At 38.9% G+C, this 13083-nt stretch overlaps 1 protein-coding gene and 1 pseudogene across 1 annotated transcript; one reads left to right on the forward strand and one right to left on the reverse strand.

Moving 5' to 3' along the window:
* The first annotated feature begins 634 nt into the window (after positions 1 to 634).
* On the forward strand, positions 635 to 9477 carry LOC121787429 (annotated as a pseudogene).
* Positions 9478 to 9814: 337 nt separating this feature from the next.
* Positions 9815 to 12783, reverse strand: LOC121787412 (probable L-type lectin-domain containing receptor kinase S.5). Its single transcript, XM_042186123.1, has 2 exons — positions 11420 to 12783; positions 9815 to 10835 (listed from the first exon to the last, which is right to left on the reverse strand). The coding sequence occupies exons 1-2, from the start codon at positions 12660 to 12662 to the stop codon at positions 10027 to 10029; spliced, it is 2052 nt and encodes a 683-aa protein (XP_042042057.1). The 5' UTR covers positions 12663 to 12783; the 3' UTR covers positions 9815 to 10026.
* Between the last annotated feature and the right edge of the window lie 300 nt (positions 12784 to 13083).

The following is a 13083-nucleotide window of genomic DNA, read 5'->3' on the forward strand; positions in this document are numbered from 1 at the left end:
AATTTAATTTTAAAAAGGACAAATGTTATCGTAGAAGAAAAGAAAATTTAAAAATCCAACCTTTACCCACTTTCTTCTTGCTTCACTCTCCCCAGATGGATTTGGGCAACCGAAATGCCTTCATCAGACATTGAATAGCTCACGCGGTACATTCTGTGCTCTGATTTACTTATTGCTATTCCTTGCTTCACTAGATTTGTTTCGTGCATTTGGTGAACTTTCTTCAATTTGGGCGTTTGCTGAGTGTTATTCCTTCAATTTCTGCTGCCAATGTTGGCGTTTAGTGCTTACTATCGTCTATCAGTACTTCATTCTAGTTTAACTTTTGCGATCTTAATTTTTTGTAAATTCGTTCTGTCTTCTCAGCTGCAATTTTCGTAGTTAGATGCTGTTAATCCACTGTTTTATGTCTGGAATTTGTGCCGGATCTCAGAGATTGGGTTTATCAAATTCTGATCTTAAATAGGGTATTATTAATTGCAAATGCGATTCATTACTTCTGCTTAGTTCTATTCTGTTCCTCATTTCTGTTCTTTTTTTTATAAAAAATTCGGTAGCTTTTAGTACGGAGTATTATTTAATTTTTATGGCTATTATTGGGATTTACATGCTGATTGTTCAATGTGCTGTACAGAAATTTTCCCCGAGATAGCCAGGGACTTGATTGAATTTAATTCAGATAAGAGAAATAGAAAAAAAGAAAGAACTATGGTTTGAATTGATCTCTCGGGCATTGCTGCTTAGAAGAAATGGCAACTGATACGGCACACAGTTTGAGATCAAGCAGGTCTTCATTTGGCTCTAGCAATGGGTTGGGGACCCCTTCGCACAACTCTTTTGCCACCTCAAACGGTGATGATTATGACTCTGATGGTTCCAGTTTTGCTCCACTGTAAGTTATTTTGTTACATCGCATGTGCTACTTTTGAATTGCGTTTATATGTTTTTGGTGCGTAGTGAGAGACTGAGTTGGATTTAAATATAGATTTTTAAGATTACAATGCGATTACGCCAGTCTTACTGATTTGTCATTTGAGTTGCAGTACACCTAATACACTGTCTTCAGCTATGCCACCTGAACTTGCTGGTGCTTTACCACTGACTAACAAGTTCCAGGTGAATATACAATTTTTTTTCCAGATATTGCAGTGAATGATACCCATTGTATTTGGGTGTGGATATTCAACTTCGTTAGTCTGTAATTATTTTTCTTCATTTAGGTGGAGGGATTCTTGAGGGCTATGCAGAAGCAGCTTAATTCAGCTGGAAAACGTGGTTTCTTCTCTAGAAGGACATCTGGAACACAAGTTCGAGAAAAGTTCACCTTTGAGGATATGCTATGCTTCCAGAAGGTATTGAGCTAAAATGTTTGTATATTAATGTTCATCTTTACCATTTTGTGTGCTAAATGTAGATTATATTTTTCGACAGGAACCTATTCCAACTTCGCTGCTTAAAATAAACAGTGATCTTATTGGCAGAGCAGTTAAGCTGTTCCAAGTCATCCTGAAGTATATTGGGGTTGATACCTCTGATCGAGTTTCTCCAATGAGCTTAGATGAACGCATTGAGCTTGTTAACAAACTATACAAGCAATCTTTGAAGCGTTCTGAACTCCGAGATGAATTATTTATGCAAGTGTTGAAGCAGACAAGAAATAATCCTGATAGGTTTGTTTTTAGATTTCCAATTTGAAGTTCTCTAATTTTGTATCTAGTTGTTGTTAGTCATCGCCATAGTGCTTTTATCTAGATGCCAAGACTGGTTGATACACTTTCCTTTATTCCCATTGCTCCACGTAGCTTGCTGATTAGTAGTTGGTCTTGTGCTGTGTTGTAAACAGGCATTCATTAATTAGGTCATGGGAGCTGATGTATTTATGTGCATTGTGCATGCCCCCCTGCAAGGAAATTGGTGGGTATTTGTCCAAGTATGTACGTTCTGTGGTACAAAGTATCAGTAATGATTCTGAAGTACACGTCCTTGCCACGAACACATTGAATGCATTAAAGCGTTCTGTTAAGGCTGGACCACGTCATACAATACTTGGACGCGAGGAGATTAATGCTGTGCTGACCGGGAAAAAGCTCACAACTATAGTTTTTTTTCCTGGATGAGACATTTGTAGAGATTACGTATGAGATGGCCACTACTGTTGCTGATGTTGTTGAGGTACTGATCACATTCCCTCATGTGTACACTGTACACATGCATTTCATATTCGTGGGTCCAATAAGTATAGAAAATTTGGTCTAGCAGCCGGAGTTTATTAGAAGTTTTTATTTTGTTTAAATAAAAAAACCAGTTTCTCTATGGTGGCTTTGAGATTGTAGAGAGTAATTAAGATGATTTGATCACATTTTATCTAAACTTATTGACGTACATCCTATAAAACCAACAGGACTAAGATATGTTTAACCTCTGGGATTTAATTACATCAGCATAGGTAATCAATGGGATTCAAAACCTTGAGTAATCCAATAACACAGATGACTGACCAAGATAATAATAGTAGGCTTCTCTCGTGGTGTATGTCCTCTATGGAAGATTGCACAGAATATTCAAAACTTTTAGTACATGATGCTTCTTGTCTAGCTACAAATATTATGGAGCCCTTCCTCTCTCTCACACACACATTCACACACACACGTGCGCGCACAGAAAATAGATATAGTTGGTGGTGCTTGATACAATACAACATTAATATACAGATATGTAAGTCCATTATTTTTAATTTAAAGTTAATATTTTATTAATTGTAGTTTCTGATTTTGGAAGCTGGTTAATTTTGTTATGAATTAGAGATGGGGAGATGTTTATTTACTTTTTATGGTCAAAATGTATTCTTTACCAACTATTTGTCTTTGGTTTAAACTCCAGGAGCTTGCTGGAATAATCAAATTATCGCCATATTCTAGCTTCAGTTTATTTGAATGTCGCAAGGCTGTTGTTTCAAAATCACCGGACCCTGGAAATGGTACTCATGCGGATGTAATTTTCTTAAATTATCAATGAAAAACGTGCTTCTATTTATCCATCATATAATACTAACAATCCATTCTCATATGTTCTGTAGAGGAGTATATAGGTTTGGATGATAATAATTATATTGGTGATCTACTTGCTGACTTTAAGGCTTCAAAGGACCGAAGTAAGGGGGAAATTTTACAGTGCAAACTCATACTAAAAAAGAAGCTATTTCGGGAGTCAGATGAAGCTATTACAGACCCAATGTTTGTGCAATTATCATATGTCCAAGTATGTCCCCTCTCCTCGTACCCGTCTTTCTAAATTTGATTATATTTATATAAATGATTTTTTTATTGCCAATTCACTTGCTTCTTATGTTGAAACTGATTGGCTCAATTTCAGTCCAATGCTAACTATATATTGGCTGTTATGAAGATTGCCTAGATGAAGTAATGCATGTGCATGGAAGTAAAGGTGGAATGCAAAACACACAATCAAGAAGAGAGAAGTTTGAATGTTAGTTAACTAACGGCTACTAGCCGTTGGAGCTTTCTTGAAAATTCGGTTGTAACCGTTTGGCTTCATCGAGTGAAGGCTTGTTCACTCTTTTAGTTCTAGCTAGTATAAATAGAGTAGTTAGCTCATTGTGGAGATTGACTCATATTGTAAACACTTCTTGATTTACACATTGAATAAGATTCTAGTTCAACTCTCCAAAAATATAGTGTTCTTCATTCTTCATTGTTTGGTTTTTCTTGATCGGTTATCACTTTGCATTCTTCAACATTGGCAGTATTTTCCTCTGACATTTTTTGTTCCTTAGTACAGTTACAACATGATTATGCATTAGGAAATTATCCTGTGGGAAGAGATGATGCTGCACAGCTATCTGCTTTGCAAATTCTTGTTGAAATTGGATATGTTGTTTCTCCTGAAACATGCACGTCAGTGGCCTGACTCTGTTTCTCTATCCCTTTGACTTTGTGTTTTTTAATGTTTCTTGATTTAATCTTCAACTTGTTTATTTATCGTTGCTTAACTTGTTATCTTGTAAGATATGGTGACACTTGTTGCTTAATTTTTTTTCTTTTGTTTGTTCATTCACATATCCAGAGATTGGACATCACTTTTGGAAAGATTTCTCCCAAGACAACTTGCCATTACTCGAGCCAAGAGAGATTGGGAGCTTGATGTTCTTTCCCATTATGGTTCTATGGTGAGAAAGATTGTTTTAATTTCATTTTTCTTGACTACCAGTAATTAGTAAATATTGTCTTTTCTTAAACATCATTATGATTTTCTGTATTTACAAAGAATTGGGTAACTCTAGGAATTTCTGGATGTGCTTATAATTTTTCTACTTATCAATAGCTTGCGTAACTTCATTCTCTGCCAGGTAGTATCTCCGTATTATTCAAATCCTTTACAATATTCTTTATTTCATTTACTTTAGATTCATACTATAGTTTTTTAGGGGTAAAAGATTATATTTTTAAATACTGCCTCATATAAATGACGTTTATACTGTTGTAAATTGTGTCAAATTTCAGGAAAATTTGACAAAAGATGATGCTAGACAACAATTTTTGCGGATCCTGAGAACACTTCCTTATGGGAACTCAGTGTTCTTTGCTGTCCGTAAGATTGATGATCCCGTTGGGCTCCTGCCAGGGAAAATTATTCTAGGCATTAATAAGCGTGGGGTAAGTTTGATTTCTACTTTCAAACTGGTATTTAATACCACAAGTCTGATTCCTATTTCAAAATGGCATTTAATACCACAAGATGATCCGATGCCTAATTATGATTGCTTATTTCCCCAAAGGTTCATTTCTTCCGTCCTGTGCCAAAGGAATATCTGCACTCGGCTGAGTTAAGGGATATAATGCAATTTGGAAGCAGTAATACTGCTGTATTTTTTAAAATGAGAGTTGCTGGTGTACTTCATATATTTCAATTTGAAACTAAGCAGGTCAGCTGTTTGTGATTTTTGTTCATATATTTTGTTCTTTATTCCTTTGTGTTGTTACTCAATAACCTCTGTCAATTTTATCGAATCAGGGGGAGGAAATCTGCGTTGCCCTTCAAACACATATAAATGATGTAATGCTTCGCCGGTACTCCAAAGCACGTGCAGTTGCTAATGGTTCAGTTAATGGTTCGGTTAATGGAAGCCCTTCTAATAATGCCCGACCTCCTTTGGACACAAATGAGAAGCGCGTTCTGGAATTGTCAAGATCTCTTGAAGAATCGGAGAATAAAGTTAATCAAGTGAGTTTGAGAATTTCTTAAGTAATTGCTAATCACTAACACTATGTTACTCATTGCTATCATATTTTACCAAGTATCCTATATTCCTCCTTTTGGTTTTCAGTTGCAAAAGGATTTGCATGAAATGCAAAAGCAAGAATTGGAGATGAAAGAAGATTTGGAGGGTCTGAAAGGCAGACTAAGGTCTGAGAAAAATTATTTAGAAGAAATCATCTGTGAATGTGACAAACTGAGAAACATGTGTGATGAAAAAGATTCAGAAATTCAGGTAGGAATCTTTGAGTAGAATGTGCTCAATTTCCACTGATGTTTGCCTAACCTCATCCTCCAACTGCATGTAGGCTGCTTTATTGGAGAAACAGAAGATTGAGGTGAAGTTGGCAAAGCTGAATAGCCAGGAGGTGGAAAACAATATGAGGAAAGGGGTTGCTTGAAACAAATAATCAGGTATATATGTGTGGCTTTTCGATATCTTTTTTCCCCTAAGAGTGTTCTTTTGGTTGCAAATTTAACATATGAAAAGGAGGGAAATTTTTATCACACTAATACCTATGATAATAATGATATTATTAGGAATTGGAGTGAACAATAAGAGGGAAAAGGGGCTGCCCTGGGAATTTTTTTTCTATCCTAGGGAACATGTGAAAATAGTGGAAAATGAGTTAAAAACATATGTAACCCACCATCAAAGAGAACACACCCTAAAAGTGTTGTGATTACATGTTATCTTATTCACTTCAAATAATTGGTCAATCCAATTTGCTGCATTTGATTTATTCTTCAATATTGGCCATCTTGTTTTGATTTTTATGAACAGGTCTTGCATAAGATTCAAGATGATTTGAAAGCACGCACAACTGAGTTGCATGATGCAGAAGAAACCAATCGAAAACTTGCGAGTGAAAGAGCATCTCTTGAAGAGAAACTTTCAAGGCTTCATAAGAAGAATGCTGATGAGGTAACGATACCGTATTTTTCTTTATTTGGACAACTCTTTATAGCTTAAATGACCTTAAACTGTTGTGACACTTCGAATGCAGATTGCTATTTTTGAGGGTAACTTTGAACAAGAACGAAAGAGCTTGAAGCTTCGTATTTCGGAGCTTGAAAGGGAACTGGAAGTGGCCACACAAAATTTGGTTGCAGCAAAGTCAGCTCTTGCCCTCAAGGACACAGAGATCTCTGCAGTGCAAAATAATCTCAGAGAATTGGAAGAACTTAGAGAAATGAAAGAGGTGGGATCTTCATGTTACTAGTTTTTCCTTTATTTAAATTCTAAGACTTGTTGTGTGCATGGGAGGTATTTTTATGAGTCGATATTAGTGTTGCATTGTTCAAAAGATAATAGACTATAATGTTACACTGTACATACGTTTAATGGTTGGTTCCTTAAGCAGGATATTGGCAGAAAAAATGAGCAAACTGCTGCAATTTTGAAGATGCAAGGCACTCAATTGGCTGAGATGGAGGCACTTTATAAGGAAGAACAAATTATGAGAAAAAGATATTTCAACACGATTGAAGGTACCACTGACACTCTAGCTATTCTTGATTCTGTCCTCTGGCATGTTTCCTTTAGAGGAATAATATTCAATCATACACACCCATATATTCCCCCCATATAATGCAATTCCTATCCTGATCTGTTTTGTGCTTGGATTTAATATAAAACTTAAAAATGTATAGTTTTTAGTGTCATTACTCTTCTGCCTATAAAGTCTCAGATTCGAGAATTAGTTGGCTTCATAGTTCATAGTTCATACATTAGTTTAACAATACAATATTTTCAGAGGGAAATTGCTACATATTAGATGAAACTGTAACATCCCAGAACCCAAAAAAGGAACTTGAGCATGTTAATATAAGAAAAAAGATATCTAGTTTTGTTTCAAAGTTTGGTGGTCTTTCTTTGGTGTCAAATTGTCTATGGTATTAGGAATGTCCTTTTCCAGATTCCTTATTTTGTCAACGACTATGCTTTGACACTTCTCTTAATATCCGGATATGAAAGGAAAGATTCGAGTCTATTGTCGACTAAGGCCTCTTAGTAATAAGGAAATATCCGAGAGAGAAAAAGATGTTCTGAGAAATATTGATGAGTTCACTGTAGAACATACATGGAAAGATGACAGACTGAAACAGCATTTGTATGATCGAGTTTTTGATGGACATGCCACTCAAGATGATGTTTTTGTAGGACACCAAGGCAAGTATTATAGAATATTGTGTGGTTGATTATGACATACATTCTCACTAATTTGTCTAACATAGTTGACTTCTCTTTTAATGCAGTACCTAATACAATCTGCTATTGATGGATATATTGTTTGCATATTTGCATATGGACAAACTGGTTCTGGGAAGACATTTACAATATATGGAACTGAAGAAAATCCTGGGCTAACTCCACGTGCTATATCAGAACTTTTTAGAATTATGAAGCGGGATGGTAAAATTTTTTCATTTACTCTAAAGGTAATAAACTTTGTACTTGTAGATCAAGTTTTCCATTCAACAAAATATTGTCCATTACTATACCAAAATGTGTGATTGTTTTATGTTCGAATAATCGGAATCATTTTGTCGCTGATTTCTTCTTAATAATAAACCAAAATCTGAAATCAAAAGCAAGAAGCATGTATTACCACTTTGTTTGTGTTGTATCATTGTCTAATAATTTTATGATCATATGCAGGCATACATGGTGGAGTTGTATCAAGACACCCTAATAGATCTCATGCTCCCAAAGAATGCAAAACGTTCGAAATTGGAAATTAAAAAAGATCCAAAGGTATTACTGATATATGCATAAATAAATCTAAAATTAACCTCTTATGTTTGGAATTTATGATTTTCTTTCATGCTACATTTAGATATATTTCCGTGGTTGATATCCTTAAGTTTATTTAATGATTTTGTACTTTTTTTTAGTAGGGAATGGTTGTTGTTGAAAACGCGACAGTCTTATTAATTTCATCATACGATGAATTGAGAAATATTATTGAAAGAGGATCCGAACAGCGTCATACAACTGAGACTATGATGAACGAGCAACTCAGCAAAGTTCAAGATCACATTTGATCTTGTCCATTAGAATTGAAAGCACCAACCTTCAAAGTCAGTCAATTTCCAGAGGAAAGGTATTATATCAATCTATTGTTCTAACTGTGTAAACTGATCAACTTTTTTTTACTAATCTTAATATCTCCAGAATTCTTAGCTCAAGCCGATCTTTATTCTAAATTTCTTAACATCCTAAACTTCGTGCAGCTAAGCTTTGTTGATCTTGCTGGATCTGAACGAGTGAAGAAATCAGGTTCTTCTGGAGATCAGTTGAAAGAAGCCCAAAGCATAAACAAATCACTTTCAGCCCTTGGAGATGTTATTGGTGCTTTATCTTCCAGCAACCAACACATCCCTTACAGAAACCATAAATTGACCATGTTGATGAGCGATTCACTTGGCGGAAATGCCAAAACATTGATGTTTGTCAATGTGTCACCCGCACAGTCTAATTTGGACGAGACCTACAACTCTTTAACGTAAGTTAGCTTTTCCACCCTACTTAACTATGACAATATTATCAAGTAAAGAAAGCAATCTAACAACTCATGCTTATTTCATCTTTGTGTAAACTACTCTTCATTGATTAAAAGCCACAACGAAGTTAAGTATTGACACATGTGATTCCTTGTACTTTAGGTATGCATCTAGAGTCCGTTCAATTGTGAACGATCCTAGTAAAAATGTTTCGTCTAAGGAAGTAGCTCGACTGAAGAAGTTGGTAGCTTATTGGAAAGCGCAGGCGGGTCAAAGAGGCGAAGATGAGGAGCTAGAAGAGATCCAAGAGGAACAAACCCCCCAAAACAAGTCAGATAATCGCCATTCTATGTGAGGTAGGTATTTAAGCTCTATGCAATGCTTTGCCAAAGTTTTCCGTCTCGTCGGCTAAGGACATACGTATTCTTGGAAAATACAGCAAGGGATACATTTCGTAGCGTAGGTTGTCTATAGTTGTTTGCATTGCTTCGTTGCTGGAATCTACCGTCTTCAAATTTTGTTGTGCCAAGAATGCTTTGTGTAGGGATACCAGATTCCTAGTTTTGTATAGTATAGAGATGTATGTATATATTGTTGAGATTGCTACCAATATCTGGGACTACGCCTTCCTATCTCTCATACCATTGTACTCAAAGGTTGTAAATATGATATCCTACAATTATTTGTTCTGACCTACTCAAGTTCATTTAAATTAAGGAACATTTTAATTATTGGTGATTGCTTTCATTGAAGTGATAAAAAATGTCAGCATTCAATATCACTTTAAATTCTTAAAGAATTGACACCCCACTTAGATTTAGGTATTTATGGGTATACAAAATTTAGCGAATTCATATTCAACGAAACATGTTATGTAGTTTGAAATAGAAAATCGTTATGTTAGATTTGACTTAAGAATGGTGCAATGGTTTTATAAAGGCATCACCCAAATTTAAATAGGGGTGGGAAGGTTTCGTTAATATTTTTAGTACGATAAGTGCAGTATTTCTAACAAGTATTGAATTCTCGGATATAACTATGCACATGTGGTGTTTTATCATACACATTCGTCAAAAATAGACGTGTTACATGACAACATGGACTGGACAATCCAAACTTTTGACTGTTGCTATCTGGATAGAAAATCTTGGGATTTCCCATCCCATCCAACAGGACTGCACAATCCAAAGAACAAATGAAAAAAGAAAACAAGAGATAGAAAGAGATTGCTCATCCAATGCACTTCTAGACCAAGGAGGAGTCAGTGTAGCTCTCCCTGCTAAGGTACTGCCCACTCCACTCGGACCCCAAATGCGAAGTGGTCTCGGTGGCGGAGCCCGTCTCCAAACCCATGGGCCCTGCCGCTGCAGGCCACACGAATGCTGGTTTAAACGGTGGGACCACGGGGGCAGCCACGGTCCCCGATATGATCTGCACTATCGCCTGCGTCCTAGGCCTCTGGGCCGCGGCAGGGTGCGAGCACGCCAGCCCCAGCAACAGGAGCCTCTCCGCCTCTGTCCCCACAAAGTCTTCCCCCAGCCTCGGGTCCACGGCCTCCAGCAGGCGCCCGTCGCGATGCAGATACCACACCCAATCGACCAGCAGCTGGAACCCTCCGATCTTGGCCCCGGGCCGCCTCCCACACACGAGCTCCAGCACCACCGCGCCAAACGCGTAGACATCCGACTGCTGCGTGGCCTTGCCCATGTGGAAGCACTCGGGCGCGATATACCCCATGGTGCCCAGCACCCCCTCTGCCTCAGCGTAGGACGTCTTCTCGTTGTCTAGCGCCCGGGCCAGGCCAAAGTCACCGAGACGGGCGTTGAAGTTGGAGTCGAGCATGATGTTGCTGGCTTTGAGGTCGCGGTGGACCACCCTCTGTTCGTACTCGTTGTGAAGGTACTGCAGGGCAGAGGCCACGCCGGATAGGATCTTGTAGCGGACGTGCCACCCCAAAGGTTCCACATCCCGCCCCACGAACAAGTGCTTGTCTAGGCTGCCATTGGGCATGTACTCGTACACCAGCAACAGCTTCCCATACTTGTGGCACCACCCTAGATAAGTTAACATAACACAATCATAATTTACTTTTTTTTTACATGGTAAATTTATGGTAGCATTTCGCCATCAAATATGACTCACCACTCATGACAAAAACAAAATATATATTGCAAGTTGAAATATTTAGGGGGATGCACGTTTGAATTAATAATGTCAAGTGGAGCTTGAATAGTTGTTGTTTGAAGAGTATGAAAAATAGTCGCTTTCGATGTTAAGCTTTGAATAATTTGGTTTGGAGTAAAAGAAAGGAAGGTTCATCTCATCAAAATTGGATGAGGTCAGAGGATTTGGTCACCATGACAAGAGACGACAACATGGGTGGTTTTTTCATAAATTTTGACATTCAAGACATTCCTATTGTTAACATTTATGGCTGCAGAAATGACATAAAACAATGCTTCATATAACTGAAATCAGCAACTAATTTTGTTCAAACACAAAATCAAGCTGCACAACATCACATCATTGCATATCTCGCCATGATCTGATTGCCAAATTTCCTTCTTTCATGATTTAATTTTCAGATTTTAAAAAGTGCGCGGGACTAACTAGAATATGACATCATTATAGTGCGTACCGAGTAACTTGACAAGATGGCGGTGGCGGAGACGGTTGATGATGGTGAGCTCGGCCAGGAAATCGTCCTGGCCTTGAAGGCTTTCTCTGGAGAATCTCTTGACTGCGATGTCGAGATTCTCCTTAGCCAAATTCCCCCTGAAAACCTCGCCGTAGCCGCCCTGGCCGAGTTTGTTCCTCTCGTCGAAGCTGTTGGTGGCCTTCTTCAAGTCCTTGAACTCAAACTCCTGCGGCGTCCCGGGCAGGCTCCGCAGCGCCCCCACCAGATTCGGATTCGAAATCGGCCGCCGCTTCCGGCAGTAGTACACCAACCCCACCGCTCCCAGCGCCACCACCGCCGCCGCCCCAATCCCCGTCCCCAGCCCGATCACTAGCCAGTTTGGATCCTCCTTCACCAAGTGATTGACGGTGAGATTCCACCTCAGAATACAGTTGAGCTGCGTCATGTCCCCCGTCGACGCCGCGAACCCGAAATACGAGTCCTGGCTCACGTGGTCCGTCAGATTCAGATCGAGCTCGATTATCGCGTCCCGCGGCTTCTGCGGCGTTGCGCTGTTCTGCCCAAACTGCTCTGCGATGTAGACCTGGATGCGGCCGTCGTAGTCGACCCAGACGTTGTGGAATTTCGGCTCGAGCGAAGAAGATAAATTGACGTTGTGCGAAGAATATAGAGTGATGTTGTGCGGCGCCAGAGGCTTTGCCACCACAGATCTGACGCTGTTGAGATTGAGGCCGATGTGGTTGTCGTCCGGATCGAAGTCTTGCTTGGAGGTATCGAGCTCTACAGCGAATAATTTATTAGAGGAGTTTCCGTCGGTGAAGGAGTTGGTGAGGCCGAGGTACCTGCCGGTGCTTTGGGGCGGCGGGCCGGCGAGGTCGGGGACGATAACGAAGGCCAGGCCTCCACCTTCAGTTCCGTTAACATTGGGGTGAATGTTGACGAGGAAGGAGGTGTTGAAAGAGGGCTGGCGAGCTGGATCTTCCCAGAGGCGAAAGGGCTTGTTGAGGAGGATACGACCGGCGAGATTGGCGATGAAGGTGTAGGAAGCAGTATCGTAGGTTACCTGCAGAGCTTTAATGTTGATGGTTGCATTGCCTTCTAGAATAAAGGCGTCCTTGTCTCTAACCAAATCAAAATCATTGTAGCTTTCGTTGAATGTTTTCAGCTTTTTGCCTTCTGCTACCGCGGCCGCCGCCAATAATACGACTACAACGGCGGCGGCAACAGCGGCGGAGGAGACCATATGGAAATTTGGAATCGGAGTTGGATTTTGGTGGGGGTGTGTGTGTTTGTGTTTGTGTTTGGACTGCACTATGGTTTCATATTTGTATACGATATTTATTTAAATAATGCTGAATGAGAGCTAAAGTTTGAAGTTGCAATAAATAAATAAATAAAAATACAGTCATTGGTCGCCTGAATTTGCTTGGAACTTGCTATTTTCCATTTTTTTAAATCTGGTTTTGTAATTTGCAAAGCTGACTTTCCTATATACTTTCGTAACACAAGAAAATTATACAGTACTAAGAATTTTTGTAATGGTGGAATATTTATTAATACAAAGTCAAGTAGTCCGGGTCTGGATCTTGGTCAATCACATGCTCAACCCGGATCTCGTTTGATTCACAAACCGTTATAAGTTGGTAGATGTATCTATAAGATAC

Source organism: Salvia splendens, chromosome 22 (genome assembly GCF_004379255.2).
Source record: "Salvia splendens isolate huo1 chromosome 22, SspV2, whole genome shotgun sequence".
NCBI lineage: Eukaryota > Viridiplantae > Streptophyta > Magnoliopsida > Lamiales > Lamiaceae > Salvia > Salvia splendens.

Coding starts and splice junctions, on each gene's coding strand:
- LOC121787412 (XM_042186123.1), bottom strand. CDS start 12,662: ATGGTCTCCTCCGCCGCTGTTGCCGCCGCCGTTGTAGTCGTATTATTG. Junction 10,836..11,419: donor CCATCTTGTCAAGTTACTCG/GTACGCACTATA, acceptor TAACTTATCTAG/GGTGGTGCCACAAGTATGGG.